This window comes from Acomys russatus, chromosome 12, assembly GCF_903995435.1.
Source record: "Acomys russatus chromosome 12, mAcoRus1.1, whole genome shotgun sequence".
NCBI lineage: Eukaryota > Metazoa > Chordata > Mammalia > Rodentia > Muridae > Acomys > Acomys russatus.
This window is the reverse complement of record NC_067148.1, coordinates 3,644,270-3,669,994: the sequence shown is the minus strand read 5'-3', so window position 1 is coordinate 3,669,994 and position 25,725 is coordinate 3,644,270. Positions and strand designations below refer to the sequence as shown.

At 44.1% G+C, this 25,725-nt stretch overlaps 1 protein-coding gene across 3 annotated transcripts in view; it reads left to right on the top strand.

Moving 5' to 3' along the window:
* Nucleotides 1–2,346: 2,346 nt before the first annotated feature.
* Stat4 (signal transducer and activator of transcription 4) overlaps nucleotides 2,347–25,725 on the top strand; it is a 99,281-nt gene continuing 75,902 nt past the window's right edge. For all 3 annotated transcript variants that reach the window (XM_051153805.1, XM_051153804.1, XM_051153803.1), the window contains exons 1-3: nucleotides 2,347–2,512; nucleotides 5,060–5,188; nucleotides 7,106–7,250. In XM_051153805.1, coding sequence (XP_051009762.1) covers nucleotides 2,442–2,512; nucleotides 5,060–5,188; nucleotides 7,106–7,250 — 345 coding nt within the window. In that variant the 5' untranslated portion in view covers nucleotides 2,347–2,441. The remainder of the gene's footprint in view (nucleotides 2,513–5,059; nucleotides 5,189–7,105; nucleotides 7,251–25,725) is intronic.

Sequence of the window (25,725 nt, the reverse complement as noted above, 5' to 3'; positions counted from 1 at the left end):
GCTGCATAGTGGCGTCAGTCTGGATCGTCTTCAAAAACCTCAACCACAAGGATGTTTTACAATATATTTAATGCAGGAGCAGATATGAGGAAACAATTGTCTCTTTCAAGACAGATATTAGAGAAAAATTAGAAAGGTGGGGAAGGCCTGTAATCCAAGCACTTGGGAGATGGAGGCAGGAAGCTCAGGAGTTCAAGGTTATATTACGTAGTGAGTTTGAGGCCAGCCTGAGCTGCTCGAGACCCTAAAGCCGCTCTTCTTACTGCACTTTTACGCTGGAAGACATTCTTGTCGTTCATAAACCAGGCTCATTTTAACGTATAATGGGCAGATTATTGGAAGCTTGAAAAACTTACCTCAGATTAGAGTTTTAATAGAATGAATGCTTATTGCAAAATTGTGACACACAAACATGGGTTCTAAATGACTTTTTAAAGTACTAGGGTATCTAAAGAGCCATCTGGGAACAACTAGAATAGTTACAAAGAGAAAGAGAACACGTCCCTGTTTTGTGCAGCAGGCACTCAACAGTTAAATGCAATGATAAGAACACAAAAGCCACTCTAAGGCAGGAAGTAAAAGTGTCAAACAAGTGGTCTCTGCCTTTGCCGCGCAGGATGATAGCCACTAGCCACCTTTAGACACTAGAAAGAAATCGAGTGTCAGCTGAGATCTGTCAGTGCCCTTACACAGGAGACTTTAGGTATCCAATATGAACAAACACAAAGTATCCTCAGTAGTAATATAAGTTTTTACATTGTTTATATCCAGAAATGTTACTATGTTGTACAAATTGGGGTATTTAGGCTATTAAAGCTAATTTCACCTATTTCCCCTATTTAAATGTGGCTCAGAGGGTGAAGTGCTTATCTACAAGTAGGAGGGTTTCAGTTTGGATTTCAGAAGCCCATGTGACACTGGATGTGACACTGGTATGGTAAGATGGGAGTTCGGGGAAACCCCCAGATGCTCTCAGGCCACCCTGGTTGACTCGGTATCAGCAGAAGACCCTGTCTCAAACAGGGTCAAAGGCCAAGTGGCATGCCAGCCTCACACATGCCCTGCACACATGCCCTGCACACATGCCCACATCCACACACATACCCTGAGAGGGAGGGAGGGAGGGAGAGAGGGGAGAGAGAGACAGAATAAGAACATGAAGGGACTCAGAAAATGCAAGGAGAGTGTTCCATTTCTCTCAGACAAGAATATTAACATAACTTCAAAGTAGGAAGAACTCCTCTGTGGGCTTGGGGCGTTGTTGGGGCTAGGGTCTCACTGTGTGGGGTAGCTGGAGAGGAGATGCAGGGAAGGAACATCAGTTGTGAGTGATGACAACGCTAAGCAGACTTGTTTGAGTTGCACCACTGTTTTCTAGGTGGGAGAAACGTTTCCTGGGTAACTAAACCGAAGGTTGGGTGCTAAGAATACGGCCCTGTAGGTGTGTAAACAGAGACTGGTTCATAGGAGACAACTGGAATTTTCTAGCAGTTTATGGGCTGCCTGAACTAGGACTTTCTTTGTGTGGGAACCGAGCAACATTAGCTTCTAGAAAGTTCCCTGTGGCTAGACATCCAGGACCAGACGTCCTGGGCATGTGAATGCGTAGGGATAAAGTTGAACACAATGATATACTTATCTCCTGCGGGAGAAGAATGCAGGTGGTGCACCTGCGTGATGGCTGGTCATTGTATGATACAGGCATTTGTGTCCGTCTACTACCTTAGACACGTGTGTGTCCAGATGGGGCATTGCTTTCTGCCTTGTTGTCTGCTGACTTATTTTGCCGAACCTTTTAGAATTTTTTCTGTTCGAGGTATTAATGTCTAAGGTGATGAGCTGAAAAGCCCATGATACCCGAGTGATGACATAAAAGCTGCCTGCCTCTGCCCAGTGGCTACATCGTGGTAACTTTGCTCCCCAGCCTGGTCCCGAGCGTCTCCACCCAGCTCGGTGGTTCTAAAACAGACCTGTGACACAAAGAGGGACGCACACAGCACAGCTACCAGGGCAAGGCAGAGAGGCCACAGAGGGCAGTCAGTAAGAACCTCCTCAGGAGTTGGCTCAAAGCTCTGAGTGAGGCTGTCCTCTCACAGGAGAGCAGTCCCTGCTTGCAGGTTAATGTGTTGGTCCAGTTTGCTCAGCCCTCCCTTTCCAGGGCTGGTTCACCAGAAAGATTGGACTTTTGGTAAGGAAAAGCCCTGGGGGGGGGGGGGAAGTGTGTAGCCCTTACTCAACATATTCTGGCACTCTTGGGCCACCTGCATTTGTGAGAGTGGCTACTCGGGATGGGGGCGGTGCTCCGCAAAGGGGGCTTCAGCCTGGCGTTGTTAAGAATTTCTAGAATAAAGTAGGTGGGAACTCAATAAAGTCCCAGAGACTCAAACACTGACGCACAGGAAAGCCTCAAGTGGGTGGAGAAATGCAAATCCTCTAGTGGCATGGCGTCAGCGGCTGCGGACCCTGACTTTGGACTTGTGCAGCGCCAGCAGTTGGAAGGAGGGAGAGCCAGGTAAGGCCAGGCAGCCGGCAACTGGGTGTGGCCCCTCCTCGGGAGGAAATACTCCCGGCAGGATGCCTGGGGCTTTTTTCTGCAATTGGCATTGTGTCGCTTCATTTTAACATGCCCGGGGAGGGAAGGGATGCCTATAAAAAGAAGGGTCGTAATTACTCTTCCATCTTACACTCAAATTACTCAGTGAGGAAAAGGCCTTCCAACACTTGTAAGTGGAGTTCTGGCTCGGATCTTTACGAAGGAAGGGGCAGCAAGGCATCGTCCTGAGGCTGAGGGTCAGGGGCTGTGTCTGCTGCGGAGGTATGTCAGCTGAGGGCTGTAAGAGCGCCCTCCTCATTTTCTTTAGCCAGAGGAGAGCTGTGATGTCTGATCCCGAGGCTGGCATAATTGGGGTTCAGAGAAAAAGCACCCAGCTAGGGTGGCTGGGACTTGTGGCTTTGAGAAGGTGTGAGTGATGCTGCAGGGTACGTCGTCGTGCCTTTTTCAAAGGGGTCAAACGTCGTCGTGCCTTTTTCAAAGGGGTCAAAGAGTCAACACAGCGCTGCTGCTGCTGCTGCTGCTGCTGACTCCCGGGAGATGGGCAGAAATGCTGGGAGGGAGAGGTCAGACCACCAAGTTTTAGATGGAGTTTTTGAGGCAAGACAATGACTACCCCCCCTCCAGAAAGTGAAAACGGAGACACCCCGCTGGAGTTCTAAAGACAAAACAACAACAACAACAACACGAGGGCGGGGAGCACCTTAAAGGCACTTTACTTAACTTTCTTAAGGTTTTATTTTATGTTTTAGAAAAGTCAGTTTAAAAGTAAGTTATCAAGCACGCTCATCGGATACGCTCCGAATCTCCTATTCTTCCTCTCAACTTTTTATGTGCTGTTTGGATTGTTGCTTGTTTTAAACCCATTGAGTTCACTTAATGCTATCTGCATGTGCTTGGGTGGTGTTGTAGGGCGGTGTAGTGGAGGCACAGTACACCTGGCAGCTTCAGGAACTTCATCCCGGAGGAAAACTCACTCCCCACCCCCACCACTACCCCCCAACACCAGCAACTATCAGTTGCCAATAACTCCTCAGCCAGGGCTGGGACTTCCTGAGCCCCCAGCAAGGTCTGAAGGTTCCAGCTCCAGGGGCCGCCTTCTCTGGCCCTCAGAGATGCCTGCTGTCCCCTTGCCTATTCGGCCCCTCAGGAAGGCCAGTACCTTCATTGAAGAAGCACTGTGGAGCAGTCACCACATACCTGTGATGGCTAGCTGTGAGTGCTCATGAAGATAAAGTCATATGCAAGTTCAAGGTGGTTTCTCTCCCTATTTTCTTCTGAGTGAGATGCAACTTAAAAAAAAAAAAAAAAAAAAAAAAAAAAAAAAAAAAAAAAAAACCCACACACACTATATAGCATTTAGAGGAAACTCAAGGAAAAAATATTTTAAAAATGTTCCCACTGAAATCCAAAGACTGTTCTATAAGCAAAAGGAAACTTGCCAAATCTCCAAGATGTGTTGAAATTGTGTGGTGATTTGCTGTGTGAAAGTTTTTCCTTTGGCTTGGCTTGATTGGTGTTACTAATCAAGAATTCTGCATCTCAAGGGAGCAAAACCAGTAGCTTCAGGGGAATTAATTCCTAAAGATTTTTTCTAAGGGAGGAAGTACATATGCAGCCTCTGTGCTGGCCAGACGGACCATCTATAGGCTATAGGAGAGGAACACACTCGTCTCTGTGTGTTGGTTATATAACTGGGATAGTTTGTTCTGCTTAAATGAACTTGACACTCAATCACTGTCAGATACAAGGTAGCCTTTGTATCTAAAAATGCTTTGCCTAACCATACATGACTAGAGAAAAGTAAAAACGCTGATAGGTTTACAAACATTTACACTGGTATGACTAGAACCCAGGAGAGACACATGTGTGTAATTCCGCAGGAAGCTGCCCCAGAACTGGGCTCTAGGCAGGTTTGTAAAGCTGAGTGTGGAGTCGGGACAAGTACGGAAAACAAAAACAAGAACACTCACCAGGCTTGAATATTTTCATGTAAAAGAAGCTTTGGGAAAGAAGGGAATGTGTAAGCCTTGGGGGGTACAGTCAGTGTGGAATACTGGTTTACCCTGAGCTTGCTGGGAGGGTGTAGGGGGTGGAGGGGTGTGGGAGTAGCGGGAGCAGCTTGTTTATAGTACAGGTTCTTGTGCTAAGATGAGTCTGTATGGGCAGCTGGGTAGGGTAGGGTTTGGGGTGTTTGGAAGGAGGGTGGGACTTCCTGGAGCAGGGGCATAGGAGGTCACGGTAGGGCAAGGAAGGATGTGGTTGAGGCGGAGGAAGAAAGCTGTCCTGCACAAGGGATAACTTAAAAAAAAAACAAAACACCAGGAGGAATCGCTGGACATTGAGCTCTAGATGTATTTCCTCGTCCCTCCCTTCTTCGAGAAACTATAGAAGTTGGTTTCAAGTGCTAGCTAAGAGCTGATGGAGGTCTGAGGCAAGAAAACCTGTCTTATGGCTCCTAGTGGCCACTGTTCTAAACGTCTAATTGTACTCTTTCTTCCCTTATAGCATGACCCAGTGGAATCAAGTCCAACAATTAGAAATCAAGTTTTTGGAGCAAATAGATCAGTTTTACGATGACAACTTTCCTATGGAGATCCGGCATCTGCTGGCCCAGTGGATTGAGAATCAAGACTGGTAGGCTCAGATGTGCTTCCTAGAAAATGGAGGGCAAATGCTCTGTGTTCTAGTCATGTACATGTGCTCTATGGTCTGTTTTTGACTCAGTAGATGCATTCATATATATACATATATATTATATATACATATATTATACACACACACACACACACACACACACACACACACACACACACACACATACATATTTATGACTTCAAGGTTCCAGAAATTCATCTCAAAGGCAAGGAACCATCATCCGTTCTGGTTTTGCCCATTATAGATGAAACCTTAGTGGAATTTAATGCAATCTTATTGTAACTGTCTTAGTTTCTGTTCTATGGCTACGAAGAGACACCATGACCAGAAGAACCTTTATAAGACTTTTGTTGAGGGCTGGCTTACAGTTTCAGAGGCTTCGCCCATTTTCATCATGACAGGGAGCACAGAGGCACACATGGCACTGGAGCAGTAGCTGGGAGCTACATCCTGGTCTGCTGACAGACAGACAGACAGACGTACACATGCACGCACACACGCATGCTTGCATCACCAGTGTCACCCCAGTGGCACATTCCTCCAACAAGGTCATACCTTCTAATCCTTTCAAACACTGCTACGCCATGGTGACTAAACATTCAAATATACGAGCCTCTGGGGGCCATTTTTATTCAAATCAACACACCAATGTTTTAGGCATAAGAAGACCCACAGAAACAAACCTATTAACCATGTCAATTCCATTATCATAAACTTGATGGCAGTAAACATATTTTTAGGAATCCTTTTCCACCTTCAGTGGGAAACAGTCACCTCTCAAACACACCATGTCCTGCCCCCCACTTATTTTCAGTGAGCTCCGCCCCTGGCTGCCTGTGTTACAGTTAGAGCGGGGTGCAGGCAAACAGCAAGCTCAGAGTTTACTGTACCAAGAGCCTTTGCACATGAAAAATAACTGTTTCTTCTATATGAACATGAAACTCTTCGGTTAATAGACATTGTGCAAAGCTGTATTTACCCTATATAATTAAAATTTTCTTTTTGCTTTAGTCATCTTTCCTATTTCATAAGACTATAAACAACAGAAAGAAAGGATTTTAATCACTTTTGACTGTGGTTTAGAAGTGTTGGCTCTATTTGCGTTGTTCTGCAATTCACTTTACCCATCTGCACACCATGATCATCTCAGTCTGATATTCTGGCTCATCAAACAGTAACCCTGCTCCTCAAAACTCTGTTCCATTCTCTTCTTTTTTCTATGAATCTGAGTAGAGGAGGCACTTTATATGAGGGAATCGTATATATTTTCTTTTGTGGCTGAATTATCTCGCCGAATTCCATGTTTTCCAGATTCATTGCTTTCACTGCACACACCAAAATTTTATTCAGGTTTGATGCAGGGTGTATATCATTGTATGTCAGATCCATTTGCTTACTGATGAACCTCAGGCTTGTTCTTCCTTTATGCCATTGCCAACAATGCTGTCTGAGCGGCCAGATGACAACGCCTGGTCTCACCCTTGCTGTTTGCACATAGACCCAAATACAGGGCTATTGGCTCATGCCATAATCGTATGAACTATAAGAAACATTTACACTGTTCGCAGTTGCTGTACCATTTTACACTCTCATCGATAATATATAAAGGCTCCCATTCCTTGCTATTCTCTCCATAACTTATTTTCTAATTTTCATTTACATTGTTTTTCATAATAGCCATCCCAATGAGGATGAAGTGGTGTCTTATTGTAGTTTTTATTTATGAAACCCCAATGATGTTGAACAGTTTTTTATGTATTCAACTTTTAAAACATCTAGATGCTTATCACCGTAGGATAAATCTGGCATTTACAATGTATGTGATAAAGAAGTAAATGTTTTATTAACTGTTTATTATGAGTAGTACCACCTTTGATTTTATTTATTCATTTTTAGGGAAATGGCTTCTAACAATGAAACCATGGCAACAATCCTCCTTCAGAACTTGCTAATCCAGCTGGATGAGCAGTTGGGTCGAGTTTCCAAAGAGAAAAACCTGCTACTGATCCACAATCTAAAGAGAATTAGAAAAGTTCTTCAGGTAAGAGTGCATCCTACTTTAAAAAATGCATGTGCAAGTCTTACATTTGGAAGAAATTTTGAACATATGTCCTTAAATTACTTTAAAAACAGATTTGTTTCTTCAGCAATTAAATTTCTTCTGCTCAGTTTTTTTTTACTATATTTTCAAAAACCTTTGAGTCTAAGAGTGTATGGAAGTGAGAAGGAAGTGTGTGTGTGTGTGTGTGTGTGTGTGTGTGTGTGTGTGTGTGTGTGTGTGTCTTATTTCCTAAGTTCAGTCTCATAGAAACAGATGCTCCTGGCTGGTCGCTGACCTTTCTGTGCCTTCATCTCTTACATAACAGTCAACTTAAAGTTCATTTGTTAAGTGTGAACATCATGGTGTATGCTGTAATTAAGTAGTGTTAACACATACTCTTATTAGCTTTAAGTCAAAGACTTGAGGACGAATTAAGTATAATTCTGTGGATTTTAACCAATGCACAATGCCAGGCATCTATGGTTATGCATTCTACAAGTTTCTTAGTGGATGAATCTCCTGAGTGTCAGGCATTCCCACTTCCCCCTCTTCACACTGAGCACCTGCAATTAGTAGCCATTTCCTTTCTGAAGTTTGCCTAGTCTTTAAAGTCTTACAGCTTTTTAAATGGTTGGCTTCTTTCACTTAGCAGCAAGCACTGTGACAGCCCCTGTTTTCATGGTGTGATAACTTTATTGTTAATCACTAAATAATATTCTAGTATATTTATTTTATTCATTCTAAATAAAGCTACTGTTAGGAATTACACGTGGGTTTTTGCAGGGTCTAAGCTTTCATTTCGTTTGAGTCATTACTCAAAACCATAATTTCTATGTTGCTATTCTCGGACTTTCTGTTTTTTCTTATTCAACTTCCTCTCTTTCTCCTTCAGATAGAATGATGTTTATTCATAATAGAATTTGAAAAAAAAAATTTAAAAAAATACAAAGAAAGCTAGAAACAACTCCAAGCCTAACTCTTAGATAAAACCTTGCTAATATTTGATAAGCATCAGTCCAGACACTTATCTATACACATATATTTGCAGATAGCTCAGTAAATTGCAACCACCGCCTATAACAGTTCTCACTGTCATACATCCTGTACGTGTGCAGAAGGAGGGTGAGACTGTTAGCCCCCCCTCCACACACTTCCCATGTCCTTCCCTTCCCTTCCTCCTTTTATCAACGTGTAATTTTTTTTTTTTTTTTTGAGACAGTGTCCTGGATCTCACTCTGTAGACTAGACTGGCCTTGAACTCAGCCATCCGCCTGCCTCTGTCTCCCGAGATCTGAGGCTAAAGGCGTGTCCCGCCATGCCTAGCCTGTAATTTCTACTTTTTTTTTTTTGGTCTGAAGAATATAATCTCCATCAAGGGAAGGGCTTTGCTCCCTTTATTCTTATATTCTCATGTCTACACAGTGCCTAAGCATACAAGAGGTGCTCAGTAAACAGGTTTTAATAAATAAATACTAATATTGGATTATTTGGAGTAAAAGTAGAATGGTATTATATGTGCTTCCTAAAATAAATTTTTATTTGTAATGATGGAATATTAAAAGTTGTTTATCAAATAAATGTTTCCTCACCTCCAGAAAGAATTTTTCAATCCCTCTCAAGTTAATGAAACTATGAAAAGCATAAAATGGTGGAGTATACGTACTAGCTCTTAAACTATGTTTTGGCTGCTAGACAAAGTTCTCTGTTGGCTTAAAGATATTAAATGTCCGGAAACCTGTCAAACTGCAATCTTTATTTTTTAAGTTTTTATATTTAATTGGATTCAGCGCACACAAGAACATTTTACTATTGGCTCTTCATTCATAAAATTCTAATTTTTTTTTTTGATTTTTCTTTTCCTTTTTGGTTTTTTGAGACAAGGTTTCTCTCTGTAGCCTTGGATGTCCTGGCACTCACTCTGTAGACCAGGCTGGCCTCGAACTCACTAAGATCCACCTGCCTCTGCCTTCTGAGTGCTTGGACTAAAGGCGTGCGCCACCAATTCCTGGCTTTAATCTATTCTTAATTGCTTAGATTTCGTCGTGTGCCCACCCATCCCGAGGAGGTTTAAATGGTTATGTAATATTTGAAAACTTTTATGGCTAAGAATGCCTGATACTTGGACCTTTAAAAAATAATTGTATACGATACATGTGTGTGTGTTTGTAGACTCGTGTGTGGCATGTCATGTGTGTGGCGGTCAGAGGACAACTTCTGCCACAGCGGTTTCAGGAACTGAAGTGAAGTTGGCAAGCTTGGCTAGAAACACCTGACTCTCTGAACCATCTCTTCAGCCCATGTCTGGCACTTTCAGTGGCTGAGCATAAACATCTTAGGTTGCTTTCTGGAAACATTGCTGTGCAGATCCTGTATGGTTAGAAATCTATATCCACCTGAGATGTTTGGTTATAGTTGGGAGGGAGTATGATGCTACTTTACAAGTAACCACTGTCCTGTCAAACAAGATGCAGGATGTAACATTAGACTAGCCTCACAGATAGCCTCACAACAGGGTCCCTACCGAGCATCAGCACGGCTTACAGTGAACATGCAAGAAGAACAGGATGCTCCCTCCCAGATCTATATAATAAGTTGGCCTTTAATGTGTACTGGCTCCCCAAGCCGGTTATCCCACAATTGTTCCTGGACCTTCTGGAAAAGGCATGAATCTGAACGTACGAAGCTTGTTGGTTCAGTCTGAATAGTCAAAGGATACCATGCGATTCGGCGTCCATCTGCTCCTTCTAATACAAAACATCATGGATAGATTTCCAGGGCTCTGTAGATGTTGATCTGCTGTCTTCGCACCCAGAGGATGATATGACACAAGTATTTACCAATCTCTCCCATTTCATTGCAGTTTACCTCATACGCTTCCATCTGTAAAGAGTATGGAGGATGGGTTGTGAACTGCCGAATCTCACATAAATGAGATCACACTATTTACACATCAACAGCGCTTCACAGTTCACCAGCCTTGCTTGCAACAATCCCGTCATCTTTACTGCAACACTGTATGGACACATCAAAATCTACCCATTTTATAGTTGGTAGACACCTGAGCTATTTACCATGTTCCTTTCCTGCTTCAGATATCGTTGCCCTGAACATCTTGCATGTGTCCTTTGGTACTTTGCAAGAAATTCTCTGTAATACATGTCTAATGGTAGATTGCTGAGCTGTGGAGTTTGAAAGTCTCTAGTTACACTGAAGATACCACCTTACCTTTGTGCACTATTCTAGCTTCGTTCATGTTTCCTTTTTTTTTCTTTTACAAGCGCATTTAAATTCACCTTTTAAGATATTTTGTATACTTCATTTTTAATGTGTATGGATATTTTGCCTGTGTGTTATGTATGTGTGTGTATGTATGTGTGCATGTATGTATGTATGTGTGTGTATGTAGGTATGTATGTATGTGTATGTATGTATGTATGTGTGTGTATGTAGGTATGTATGTGTATGTATGTATGTGTGTGTGTGTATGTATGTATGTGTGTGTGTGTATGTATGTATGTATGTACGTATGTGTTTGTCTGTGCGTGCCAAGCCATGTAAATGCCTGTTGCCATGACATCAGTTGCCATCTAGATCTGAAGTTACAGCTGGAACATCCATGCAGGTTTTGGGGATCAGACCCTCACCCTCTAGGGGAGCAGCCATGCAGGTTTTGGGGATCAGACCCTAGCCCTCTAGGGGAGCAGCCACTGCTCATAGCCGTTGAGCCATCGCTCCAGCTCAGACTTCAGGTTGTGATGTTTTCATTGCATGTAAATAATCCATAATTTTATCCTTGACTATTTCTGCCTAGATACACTTTAAAATGACCCCATTACATACAAATACTATAGAATAAAGTATAAACACACCCAAAATTTAGAGGGGAATTACAGTATAATATTTAAGAAAAAGATACAATGCTACTTTATATGGGCAATGGGCAAAAAGATTTCCATACATTCTGAATAAGAGCTCCCAGGTACAGTAAAACAAAAAATCTACAACAAACACATATGAAAAACATACATATTTCATATATGTATACATATATATATGTGTGTATATATATATATATATATATATATGAAAAACACAACCAAAAGAAATGAGACTGAATGCTAAGTTGAAAGCTGTAAGAAGTGAAGTTAAAACAGTTTCTTTACAAAACTTAAAATTCTACCTAGGTTTTTACAGGATTGAAATGTCCCATGGAAGTTTATTTGGCCATCAACTAATTGAGTACTTGGCATGTACCTGCCACATTTTAAGTTCTAAGAGTTCAATTAGGAAAAATCATGATTTTGTAGTTTAAAAAGTTCACACTTCCTGTGTTTTGGTTTTTAAATTTAGATGAATTTTTATGGGTACTCCTCAGGTCTGAGTAGGATGGGAGGAGCAGGCACAGGCATCTGGTCTAACGATAGAATCTTTCCCCCTGTCAGTCAGAAAGCTCTGTTCAGAGTTTTGGTGTTAGTTCTGTGGTTAGTAATCCTATCTCCTGCAGAGAGCTTTCGCAGCCCATAGATAGCGGTCTATAGTGGGAGGGTGAAACTCGTGGGTAAGGTGACACTGGAAAGTGTAACCCTTAGCATACCTGGCCTACACTGTGCCTCATCATGGCTTCTGTGTTGGAGGGCACTTGACTGTGCTCAAATCAAAATGTGTTCTGTTCTGTTCCCAGACCAAGTGAGTAGAGCGACCCTTGGCAATACGAGGAAGAAAACAAAACAAACGGAGAAATGTCACGTAGCACACTGAGCTCGCTGAACCCATCAGATCTCATCCTCTAACCCACTGCTTTCTCATTTCACTCCTCTTCCTTCCCCTCTGTACAGCATGCGCGTGCACACACGCATGCTCACACACACACACACACACACACACACACACACACACACACACACACGAATAAAGAGATAGTCCCAGCCTAAGCCCTGAAAGGAGTGTGCAGCACTTCATGTAACTCCAAGAGCCATGAGTGGACGGTCCCGCCTTCTCTTTCCTCTCCGCCACAGAACGCTGGTAGCCAGTTTGTCAGTCACTTCACAGAGTTGTTACTTCCTTAGCCTGGCAAACCCTTCAGTGAAATCTATCCCCTAGACAACTGTCTGGTACCCACCTCACTGCACTTATCTTTTCAAAGGCTCAGAGACCTAGGTGTTGGTTAATCAGTCATTAGAATTTCATGGTCTGCTTTGAAATGGGCAGTTGGATGGTGTCCACTACAATTCTTTGTTTTAGGGACTTTACATCAAGCTGGAATCCAGCACAAGTAAGTGATGTTTCTGAACAGCTAAACTTCCATTCATGAACCGCTTTGTGTGTATTCCTTCAGCCCCTTATCCTCTTTAAGACCACATAGACAGCACCTTAAGAGATGGAATCTTGGGCTGTAGTGGTGGCTCAGTGGTTAAAGAACACTTGCTGCTCTTGCAGAGGACCCAGGGTCAGTTCTCAGCACTTACATGATGGCTGACAATCACCCAAAGCTCCAGTTTTGGGGATCTAATGCTAGCTTCTGACCCATGAGGGCAGCGGGCCTGAACATAGTGTACACATATGCAGGCAAAACACGCAAATGCACACACACACTAAAAAAAAAAGTATAAAAAAATCAAATCTTGATGATTTAATTCTAGAGTCCATAACAAATGGCTCTTCCTCTGGATTCTGAATGCTAACAATTTATGGCAGAGTTTAAGGCTTACCTTTGGAATATATATAATGTATTATATGTAATATAATACATAAATATTATAATGTAGTTTGTAAATATATAATATATTTTACATATTATATTACACTATTGATATATTATATATTATAAATGATATATATGCCTGTGTATGTATATTTTTATATACTATAAAACATGGATATTTCTCTTTTTTGGCTTGTATGTGGTATATGTGTATGTGGTGCATGTTTGTGTGGCCCGTTCTGCTCCTCTCTGACTTATTCCTCTGATGTGGAGTCCCCCTGACCCTGAAGTTCACCTTTTCACCTATGCTGGCTGGCCGGCTGGCTAGCTCCTGGGATCCGCCTGTCTCTGCCCTGGCCCCAGTGTTAGGGTTACAGGTACATGCGGCCATGCCCATAGTGACATTGGTGCTGAGGATTTGAACTCAGGTTGGTCCTGATGCTTGCATAACAAGCATGCCTAACCACTGAGCCATCTCCTGAGTGCCCTGTGAGGCTTCAGTGATCTTCAGTCATCTATTACCATAGTCATCTGATCGACTGCTCTGACAAGAATATCCTGTTCTTGCCCACTGCTCTGTGGTCTCCCACAGTGCCCAATGAGGTGTAAATTGGTATAGGTGGGGCTGGAGAAATGGCTTAGCAGTGGAGTTCAATTCCCAGCAGCCACGTGGTGGCTCACAAGCATCTATAATGGGATTTAGATGTTCTCATTTGGCGTACAGGCTCTATATGCAGATAGAGCTCTCATATGCATAAATAAAGAAATCTTTTAAAATGTGTTTATGGGCAGCTGTAATAGTTAATATTTATTGTTAACTTGGCAGGGTCTATAATCATCTAAGAGACAAACTTCTGGGAATGTCTGTCACAGAGTTTAGTATTTAATATTTAACTGGGAGAAGTCTCCTCAAATGTGGGGAGGCCCATTGCTTTGTCCAGACTCTTAGACAGAACAGAGAGAGTTAACCGAGCAGGGCACTAACATTGGTTTCTCTCTGCTTCTTTATGGGACACCCAACATGGCCAGCTCCTTCGTGCTCTCATTGCCATGCTTTCCCACCATGATGGACTGTAACCCCTCAAACTGTGAGCTAAAATAAACCCTTCCTCCCGTAACTTGCTTTCCTCATACTTTACTGCATCAACAAGAAAAGTAGCCAACAGGAGTCAAGAGTTATGTTGATACTTAAAGAATAAGACCCCTGTATATGCTCTCAATGCCAAGACGCTGCCTGTTGTTTGTCACCTAGCCTAGATAACCTGCCTTCATACAAAGATGTGGAGGGAAACTGTGAATTCTTTGTGAAACTGAAAGAACCCAATGGCTGTTTGTAACTTGTTCCCTACCTCTCAGGACTTACATGGGAAAATTCTATGTCTCACTGGCTTTCTGTAGCTGAGAATGTCATCACTAGCCTTGCCTGAGGTTCTTGCATTCCTTGTCTGAGCTATTAAAGCCTTCCTAGAGATATAGGCGAGAGAGGGATTTCTATAGCAACAGTGTGACCTTTGTGTAGCAGACGTAGATGGAGGAGACCTCGTTGGTCATTCTTACAAGTCATCAACAAAGAAATCGGGGGGGGGGTGACAATAGGGATGAAGACTGTGCTAGAATTGTGAGACAATTTGACAAAGAGGATTGAAATATAATGAGTGAATAGATTTTTTTCAAATGTGAGAGAATTAAAAATGAGACAATTTAGTTGCTTAATCTGGGTTATTGCACAGATAGTAATGCGTTTTAATTAGTTCGGGGAAGGGAAGTGAGATAACGAGATAAGATTGATACATTCTGGGACTACGTTGTCTAGATATTTAATGCCTGTCTCTTCCACAAGACCAAGCTCCAGACATACACTGGCCCTTGCATTTCCAGCTCATCACAGTCCAGTGTGTAATAAGGGCTCTGAGTCTCACTTATTTAGTGATGAGGAATGGAGCTGACATGAGAAATATGGCCATTGCCCTACTGTAATGAATATCTTTGACTTAGCCGATCAAATGTCAGGTCATTGCAAATGCAATTCAGATTGTGTCCTCTGGTTTCCTGAAGTCATCAGTTTCTGAGCATGGCGGAACTGGTGTTGCTAAGTAGTGTTTAGAACAAATGTTGTGATGGAGAAGGTTAGGCTCAATGGGCCCAGAAAAGTTGGGGAAACCGTTCAGAGGAAGAAAGCTAAGAGGAAAACCCGAGACAAGAAATCATTGAAGTAGAAGGCAGCCACACACAAACACCCTAGCATTGACTGTCACAGGAGAGGCACTAGTGGTCTTTTGGAACTAATTTTCACTGCCCAGGACCAAAGTCAAGTGCACCAACTCTGTGCAATAAAGGACCATAGGGGTTTTGTTTGTTTTTATTTTGATTTTCCATTTTTCAAGATCAGGAGTTCTCTGTGTAACAGCCCTGCCTGTCCTGGGACTGTAGACCAGGCTGGTCTCGAACTCGCAGAGATCCGCCTGCCTCTGCCTCTGCCTCTGCCTCTGCCTCTGCCTCTGCCTCTGCCTCTGCCTCCCAAGTACTGGAATTAGAAGCATGGGCCACCATGCTCAGCGGGTCATAGGTTTTGAAGGTCCTCACTCGCCAGAACAATAAAGCAACCACGAGATGGAGACTCACTTAGAAACGGCATTGAGGCATCTGCGTTTTTCCCTTCTCCAGCCCACTCTCATGAAGCAGGTGTGTAGTCAGTTGAAAGGAGTGTTCGTACAATGCTCCTAAGGCCAGGAGCATCACCTTACAGAACCGTTTTTATTAGTGTATGATACGCATAGAGTACAGTACTAATCCTGATGCACAGCTCAGCATGACCACCAGGGATCCCTTCGTCACCTCTGCTACTAAGTGAAAGTTCTTCAGTGCATGGAGGAACTTATTAGTAAAGGGAAGATTGTCTTATCTTTTATAAATTTCCTTCATATATTCTATGTTCTGTATTTTGTGGCATATCTATAATTCCTTTACAATAACCTTTTAATTAAGAAGTTTAAAGAACCACACCCACCCCTCCAACCCTCCCTTATCTGCACCACTATTCCCTCCGCGTGCGCGGGCATGTGTGTGTGTGTGTGTGTGTGTGCGCGCGCGCACGAGTACAGCTGTAGGGCCACCTAGTGGCACAGGAGAAGCCTCCCAGGGGCCACATCCCTGAATAAAACAGACCCTCCCTCCCTCCCTCCCTCCAGCCATAAAATTGCCCATAGATCTTGTGCTTGGGTTGGGGCCTCATGAGCCACAACCCCGCGCATGCGGGGAGTTTTGCTGGTTTGTTTTTGTGCAGGTCTTGTGTATGTAGTCCCAGTCCCCCGTGAGTTCATGTGTGGACAGGTTCAGTCCCCGTTGGCTGCAGATGTCATATACTCTTTCTATCTCTACTAGAAAGCTAAGTGAACATACACCCTAATCCCAGCATTGCTCACGAATTAGTAACACATACTTGGTAACAGGCATGTGACTGTTGTTGGTTGCAGGTCTTCTCTGTCAGAAGTAGCCAATTCTCAGATGTTAGTTAAAATCCTGCCATGAGAATCTTGAGTGTGAGTGTGTGTGTCATTTTTGAACTCCTTTATATCTTTTTTCCTAATGCAGCTTAATATATACCCACTGAGCTGTAAAATAAGCATTTTTTTTATTTTAAAAGATGAATCTAATTTCATTTTACTCATATGGGTATCTACCTGCATGTATATCTGTGCACCGTATGCCTGGTGCCCACAGAGGCTAGAAGAGGGTATCAGGTCCCCTGGAACTGGAGCACTGCATGGTTGTAAGCAGCCATGTAGGTGATGGGAACCAAAACTGGGTCTTCTGTAAAAGCAGGAAGTGCTCTAACCAATGAGCAATCACTCTAGCCTCTAAATAACCTTTAACCTTTTTTTTAATTAAAGATTTATTTATTATTTATACAATATTCTGTCTGCATGTGCACCTTCCCGCCACAAGAAGGCACTAAATCACATTACAGATGGCTGTGAGCCACCATGTGGTTGCTGGGAATTGAACTCAGGACCTCTGGAAGAGCAGACGGTGCTCTTAACCTCTGAGCCATCTCTCCAGCCCCCACCTTTAACCTTTTTAAAAAAACCAACATGATATATGTCTAAGAAAGTTCAAAAACCATATATATGTAAACAACCTGAAGTCCTCTCTCTAACTAGGAGCCAGCATGATCATTACATTATATTTCTTGATGATATTAACTTTGTCAAGAATTAATATTGTCACTTTCTTAAGCAGCCGACATCTTTTCATATTACTTCTCCATGACCTGTTTCCTGTTTTCTTTTGAGATAGAGTCTCACTGTCCAGCCCAGGCTGTTATCAATGTGTGTCAGGGCTCTTCCTCCCCTTCTCTCTTATGTGCCACTGTGCTTGATTTGACATTTTTATTTACTTCTTAGCTGGAACTTTATTTCTTCACTACTGTCATAGGTGGTGTACTGTAAAGGGACCATTACAACCTTTTTTTCTCCTGATGTTTTTATTGATTCTTTGTGAATTTCACATTATGCACCCCAATACCACTCCTCTCCCTGTCCCTTCATACCCACCCTCTGTCCTTGCAACCTACCCCCCAAAAGAAAAAAAATCTCATTGTGGAAGATGTAGTGTGTCACAGTGTGTCTCACAGTGTACCTACCCTTTTGTCCACACTTCTTTGCTTGCAAGTGTTCATTGCAATGAGTCATTGATGTGTTTTGAGGCATCTGGCTTCTGTTGTAGGATCAATACTGGATCCTCACCAGGACTTCTCTTGCATATCCTATTGTTTCCCTGTGTCATGGATCTGTAAGACCAGCCCTATCACAAGCTTCAGCAATGGGGTAGATGTTGGGGTGGATCAACCCAGAGCCATGGATCTGGGCTTGGGTGGTAGCTGAGCTAGCTGGTCAGCCCACTAGCTCACTTGCACCACCAAGCAAGCTCAGTTCACCCAGTGCCACAAGGGGCAGAGCCAGCTTTCCCACTCTCCTGCCCTGAGGGCCAGTTAACCCTCACCCACGCAGAGCCACCTCTACAGGGCCAGTTCACCCTCACTAATGCAGAGCTACTTCTAGTGTGCTGTCCAGGTAAGCTGCAGAGCCTGTTCTTTTTGGTGCTACAGCTGGTGAGGGGCAAGGCCAGCTCTCCCATTCTCCTGTCCTCAGGGCCAGTTCACCCTCACTCATGTAGAGCTACCTCTAGTGTGCTGTTCAGGTAAGCTGCAGAGCCTGTTCTTTTTGGTGCTACAGTTGGTGAGGGGCAGGGCCAGCTCTCCCATTCTCCTGTCCTCGGGGCCAGTTCGCCCTCACTCATGCAGAGCTGCCTCTAGTGTGCTGTCCAGGTAAGCTGCAGAGCCTGCTCTCCTGAGTGCTACAGCTGGTGAGGGGCAGGGCCAGCTCTACTGTTGTCATAACCCCTCTTGCCTGCTGCAGGTGGCAAGAGGTAAGGGAAAAGGAGGGCATCTCTCCCTTGCCCATGCCTCCACATGGCATATGACTGGCAGGGCCAGCTCTCCTACAAATACACCCTCAGGGCTGCCTCACCCACAATTCCCATAATGAGGCAAGCTCTACTGAGCTTTCTGAGGATGCCCTGGGCCATTTTCCCAAGTACTACACCTAGCTAAGGGCAGGGCCATCTCTCCTGCTCTCACACCTTTTGGGTCAGCTCTCCCATGATGCCCAGGCAAGGGCTGGGCCAGCTTTGCACAGCCCTCAGGCATCTACATGGCCCCAGGTGACAGCCCAGACCAGGGACATCTATAGGCCTGCAGGGCCATGGACCCAGACATGACAGCACAGGCCAGGACCTTACCACGACTTTAGGTGACATTGCCTGCTACTCACATCAGGCTGTTCCCCTACAGTTCTGTCCCTCTTCATTGTGCCCACACTGCTTCTCTTTCTCTTCCATTTTTCCATCACTTACCGTCATCTTAGTGGTACGCATGGCCTCTGGGTGTCTGGGGTCATTTCAGGAGTGTTTATGAGAGCCTGTGTCCTGGGCGTGGGTGACCTCAGGGGGGTGCTCTGCCCACCCTGGCCTCATAGAGTCATGGAAACTCTTATAAGAGAAAATGTTTTATTGGGGTTGTTTTAAGTTCAGAGGTTTAATCTGTTATCACCACGGAGTGAAGCAGAGCTGCAGGCAGGCAGACATGGTGCTGGAGAAGGAGCTGAAAGTTCTACGTCTGGGTTGGCAGACAGAAAGAAGAGAGCGAATGAGCAACTGAACCTGGCTTGACCTTCTGGAGCCTCAAAGCCCACGCCCAGTGATACACTTCCTCCAAGGCCACATGCCCTCATCCTTTCAAATAATGCTGTTTCCCATGAGCCTTTGCCGGCCGTTTTCGTTCAAACCACCTCATGTTTGTGATTGTTTTGTTAGGACCTTGTGTTTTAACTCCAGGCGTCATGTCACTTGTGATAGTGTAACTATTTCAAACATTATTTTTTATTTTCTGTATGTTGTGCATCTGCGTGTGGGTGCATGCACGTGAGTATGTGATTGTGGAGGCCAGAGGTGTCAAATCCCCTGGAGTTTCAGGCTGCTGTTTGCTGTCCAGCTGAGCTTCGGTCTACAGCAAGAGCAGTGTGCGCTCTTAACATCTGTGCCGTCAATCCGGGCCCCAGTGTTGTAGTCTTTAATACTGTTATCATCTAAGCTGGCATCACTAAGGATAGCATTAACTACTATCAAATAGCGAAACTTTGTTTACTGCACAACTCACCATCTAATTCTCATTATTCTGGTAGATAGATGGATGACTTATCCTCATGGTGATTAGGAAATCAAAGCCTCCCTCCAAGCCCCGCCTGTAGCTCAGCTATTTCTCAGAGAGCTGAGTACTTCTGAGACAGGAAGACAGAGGAAGACGTAAGTCCACAGCCACATCGTTAAAATGCCGGACGCATTATATCTGCATCCAGTGAGCAGGAGCGCCACATCTTATTCTCAGCCAAACAGAGGGGGTTAAAAGTGTAGCTGGCAAGGCTGCCAACACTACCATGCCAGGTTTTACTTCACCTTTTTCAGGAGGAGCTGGAATTTATGTGGGCAGTAATCTGTGCCACATTTGTCAAAAGCAAAAATTTTTAAAAATCAGAAACTAATTTTTACTCTCCAAATGTAACGACCAAGCAGTTCCATTGCTGAGGAGGCGTCCTATATAAAGGGTCCTGTAGGTCAAGGCAGGGATGGATGTCCAAGAACGGTCATCGTCTTACTAGTCACAATGACATGTGAAAATGATGCCTTTACTTTGAATGTCTGCAGAGATCGGAGTACCCTCCCATATATTGCTATTCTGTCAAAATATTAAAAACCCTAACAACTTAATGTAGTGAAAAGTGAAGAAATTTATTTCAATTGATAGGGTTCATTTATGCCAATCTTAGCTGTTAATCTTTGTGAATCTACTGCCGTTCACACAGTGTTGTTTTCTCTGTAAAGAATACAATCACACCAGGTGAAAATAGTTATGGATCATGTATATTGAAAGGAATATCATTAGCATCATCAGGCACCAAATAAAACAAAAGTGAGATAGGCACGAGTAGAGTGATTCCTTGCTTAGTGAGGGACACATCCTGAGATATGTGCCACTCAGTGATGTCATCATTACCAGAACATCACAGAGTGTTCTATGAGGCCTGGAGGGTGTCCATCAGTCACCTACTATGGTGTAGACAAGACTCAGGCCTGAGAATAGGAGGATGCAGCCTCTGTTTCATGCATGCTGTCATACAAAAAGCATAGGGTTGCTTTTTGTAATAGAAAAAAGGATGCTAAATGGATGCCGTATACTATTATCAGTACTATAAATTTATACAACTGGCAGGACAGCATTTTTTTTTTTTTTTACACCGGTGTCATCACAAACACAGGATGAAGGCATTGCATCTTGATGTTATGGCATCCATGGTGTGGCTGTGTCACGGCATTTTTCACCTCCACAGTAAACTTACAGAATCATCACAGTGGGTTGAAACATTGTCACGTCATACATGACCATGTACTGAAATGGAAGGACTGTTCCAGTGAGTGTCACTGACAGTAAAAACATCAGGCACTGTTTGGTGTGACTACACAGGGGCACTAGGGGTCCACGTACCTTATTCTCAGACACCCCAGGAAGAGGAGCCCAGAAATTGGATTCATAAAAGCTTCCCCAATGAACTTCCAAGGATAAAACCACAGCCTCCAAATACAGTCCTAGAAGTGGAATTGCTGAGTCAAAGGAGTAAAAATGCTAAGTCTTGTGATGAGAATTGCCAGATTGTCCTCTGGTGACGTGCCAGCTCACATTCCCCTACAGTCTGAACAAACATATTCCAGTATCCATGTGGAGCGGGACAGAGTGTGCTCATCTTTGTCAGCTTGATAAATGAAAAAGAGTATATCTGATTTATTTTTGACAGAGACAATAGTTTGTTGCGGTTGGTTCTTTGGTGGTGGTGGGGTATTCTGTCTTGCTTGTCTTCCTCTTGAACTGTGTGGGTCAATTAGTCTCCTCCAGTCTGTGTTTCGTGATAAAAATCACTTGAGGCATTTGTTAAAATGTGGGTCTGTGGCGTCAGTTGTAATTCTGACTGTGCAGGTGGAGGTGGGTTTAGAAATGAGGGTGTACTAGGGACAGAGGGACAGGAGTGTGTGTTCCGGGCAGGAAGGTCACAATTAAGCAGGCAACATAACATACGCAAGATGCACAATTTGTGTCCCTAAAATAGATTCCTGCTCATCTGTGCCATGCTGCTGCCTGGGACAGTTGCCCTCCCACCACCATCCACCATGTCCCAGCACGCAGCCTGCTCTGTGTGCCTGTAAAATCCACATTGTTTCTCCCTCCTCTGCTTTCTCGTAGCCTTTAGTAGTCCACAAATCTCATCCCAACACTGGGTCGCTGGAACTACCGCTTCAGACGGTAAGAAGTGACTACAGGTGTCCAGGGAAGGCAGCGGAAGGCACTAGAGAAGGGTGCTAGTTGAGAACCATGCAATGAATGACGCATGTGATAGCACTTAACTGGAGGCAGTGCCACTCTTCAGAAGGTGAAATCAGAAGTCAGAACAGCCTGAAAGAATTAGAAGCTGGAGAGAGAGGGGGGGGGGAGAGGAGAGAGAGAGAGCGCCCTTAGCAGTTAGGAGCACATGCTACTCACACAGAGGACTTGGATGTATTCCCAGCAAGCACATATCTCACAACCATCTGTAACTACAGCTTCAGGGATTCAGCGCCCTCATCTGGACTCTGTGGGCACCTACATTCATAGTTTTACGTACCCTGAAACACATAAATTTCATTAAAAAATAAATCTTAAAAAAAAAATTAGTAATCACGAAGTTCTGTGCTGATGTGAAACATTTTACTTTCCAAAAGGCAACAATTAAAAGCCACAGGTAGCTGGTTGTGAACTGGCTCTGAGGCTCCCAATGAGAAAAACTGGAGAAGAAGAATTTTTTCAATCATTTTCGCTGACTTGTCTGGATTCAAATATTCCCACAGGCGCATTAAAAATCAGCCATGTTCAGCCCCTGTCTAGAGATTGTTTCAACTGAGATTTTTTTTTTAAAGTTCCATAGGCATTTATGACAGGTGTAGCCAAGGCTGAGCCTCACTGTCCATAAATAATGAAAAACAGCCATGTGAATTTCACATACACGCCATCACTCTTTGTCCCTCAGAATGGGGGGACACTTGAATTGCCTTGTGGAAGTGATAGATTCCCCAAAACACAACTCATGCCTCCTGCCATTTCTGACAAGTCTGAGTAAATTTGCTTTACTGAAGTCTGAGTCAGTCAGTCACTCCTTCAACACGTGTGCAGTGTGGAGACTGCTGATGTGGGGGACACAACAGCCTCAAGCAGAGTACGCCTGCCCAGCCTCTGTGACACACAGGATCCAGAGCAGAGAGCAGAGAGCAGAGAGCAAACAGCCACTTCAGGTAACGGCAAGCAGGCTTCCACCTGCTTTCACCAAGGGAACCACCAGTGTGGGCCACTTCCAAACAGGCCACCATTGTCTAAATTGAATCAAGATGGTTAAAAAAAACTTTTCTAAGTCTATAACTCTATCCCTTCAAGTTTATCAGAACTCCTTGCTGATATTCCTGAGAGATTGTCTAGGTCAGTTGGGTATTTCCTTGTATCCTGAAGTAGCACTCATTGGCCCTACCTTCCCTGTAGCTTGCTAAGCAGCTGTGGCACCCAGCTGTGCCAACCCACCCGGCCCTGTCAGCCCCATGGACGCAGTGAACAAAGGGACGTGTAGTTATTGTTCACCGTTCCATTTAGAAAATTATTCTTTAACAGTTTAATTGCACACAACATAGATAATATAATTTGTTTCTGGCTATCCCTTTATTTTTTAGCCTCTTCCAACCCCCGCCGACTCCCTTCTCTTTTCCAACCAAATCTCTCTTGTACTTTTTTGATGACCCATTGCTTTCAATTAAGGCAGCCTGGGTGACCGTGGGCAACATACAGACAGCTACCACTGAGGAATAGGGTTCCCTTCCCCCAGCAACCATCAACAGCCTGTAACCCTGAGGGAGATGGAAGGCCATGGGAGTCCCTCTCTCCTCTCAATGGAATGTTGATGCACCCAGGCTTCTTTTGTTTGTTTGTTTGTTTGGTTGGTTGGTTTTGATTTTTCTTTTATTTGTTTTTGAGAAATGGTCTTGCCCTGTAGCCTAGGCTGGTCTAGGAGCACTGTGTAAACCGGCCTGACCTCAAATTCTCGACAATCTTCCAGACTCAGCCTCCTGAATGCTGGGGTTACAGGCACGACCCACTATTCCTGGCTAACATATTTTATTACTATTTTTTCCTTCAGTTCTAGGGCTAGAACTCAGGTCCTCTCACATGCCAGAGTATATGGTACATGTGATCTTCCTAGCAACCATGCAAACAGTGAAAATAAGCCATAGCAAGCAAAGCCATGGCTTCTCATAATAGTCTATGTCACTAGAATTGTTTTCTTACAAGAGGTGTGGTTTTTCTTTTTTCTTTTGGGTTTTCAAGACAGGGTTTCTCTGTGTAGCCTTGGCTATCCTGGCCTCTTTTTTAGACCAGGCTGGCCTCAAACTCACAGAGATGCCTCTGCCTCCCGAGTGCTGGGATTAAAGGCATGCAGCACTGCACCCAACACAAGGTGTGTTTTTTTCTGACAACTCCTCAACCTTCTGAAATGTTCCCCCATGATTTCAACCAAAAGCCCCAACGTACTGTCTGACTGGCATGGCCTTGTCTGAACTTAAGGTAGCCATGTAGGATCGTTCAACAGAGAGCATAACATTCTAACTCAGAACACAGGGTCTTTTAATATAGTTTACTGGTACAGTGCTTCTCCACCACTCCTAAAGCCCCAGGTTCAAGCCCCGGTGCAACAAAAACAAGACAGTCAGAATGCAGTTGACACCTCCTCCCATCGATATGTGATGAATCTCCATGCAAGAAACCACATAATTTATCAAGGACTTCCTCAGTCCCTGTACACAGGTTAGAAGTCAATTTCTGAGGACTGGGGTCATAAAGGAGGCTGGCTGAAACATCAGCGTCACCTGGAGAGTCTCACTGCAAGCAGGAAGCTGGAAGTGGGAGCAGCATCCGGTCCAGTGACTGGAGACCAACAGTCGCCTTGGCTGTCTGTACTCCCCGCGAATACCAGCCTTTCACTGAATGCATGGGTCAGAGTTGTCAATGAAGCTGTCTGGCATAAGGACAAGACAAAGTTGCTAGCTGAAGGGACATCATTTAGAAGGGACAGCCTAGTGTAGAATGTCAGAGACTCTAGAGTCTGTAGAAGGGGTTTGGTGGAATCAGAGCTTGAGAGCCCATTCAGCGAGAGGCCCTCCCCTGCACAGCTGAGGAGTGGCTCTGCCCACAGACCAGACACTGCTCTTTTCGCTGTTGGGCACTTATGTTATCTGTGGCTGGGCTCAGAGTTGGGTGTTTCCAGTCTCTTCCAGCTTCTTACCCCAAGACCTAAAAATGGGGGCTCACATGGATCTAGAAAAGAAGCGAGCTAACTATTCAGAGCAAAACAGTAGTACAGATTAAAGAGGGACACTCTGCAAGAAAGGGTGGTGACCTCGGGGAGGGAGTCCTCATGGAATCCAACTACACAGAGCTTCCTCTTAGGAGTTCTAGGGAAGCTTGGTTCCTAAGGGGTGGAGCATGAGTATCTTGACTGACATATTGCATCATATACTCATTTTTCTACTGTGTGTGCCCTTTCCTGCAATTTAGTCACATGTGTGCTCAGGTATGTATTGGTGGTACTGGGTAGTAAACGTGGGATTACCCTAAAAAGTGACTAGAGGACATGGCTTACTGTACATGCACCCCAAACTAGTCCAGGCTGGACCAAAGTCTTTCTATTCTTTATACCCTGTGTGTTGGGAATATGGAAGTAGAAACTCCATTGCCCAGGGAAGGGAGTGCATGCAGCTTGGTGTAGGTGGGCAGTGAAGGGTGCTCGGCGGGGGCAAGGCACAGCCTTTGGAGATGGACGAGCCTGCACAGTAGGTACAAGTGAGGGAACCTGGCTGCCAAGTGTGTTATTATAGGGGTTTATGTGTGCACAACACAAGACCAAAGGGTGTCCCAGGGCACTCAACTGTCATAGGCTCACCTGCCTCAATTAAAGAGATTAGCGAGGTTGCTGTGTGGACACTTTTAAAAAATTTCTTTCCTCCTTTTTTTTTTTTTCTATTATTCAAACCACAGTGACAAAGAAGAATGTAAATCTCGGTCATGATAATGGCAACAACTTTCTTACTGCCCCA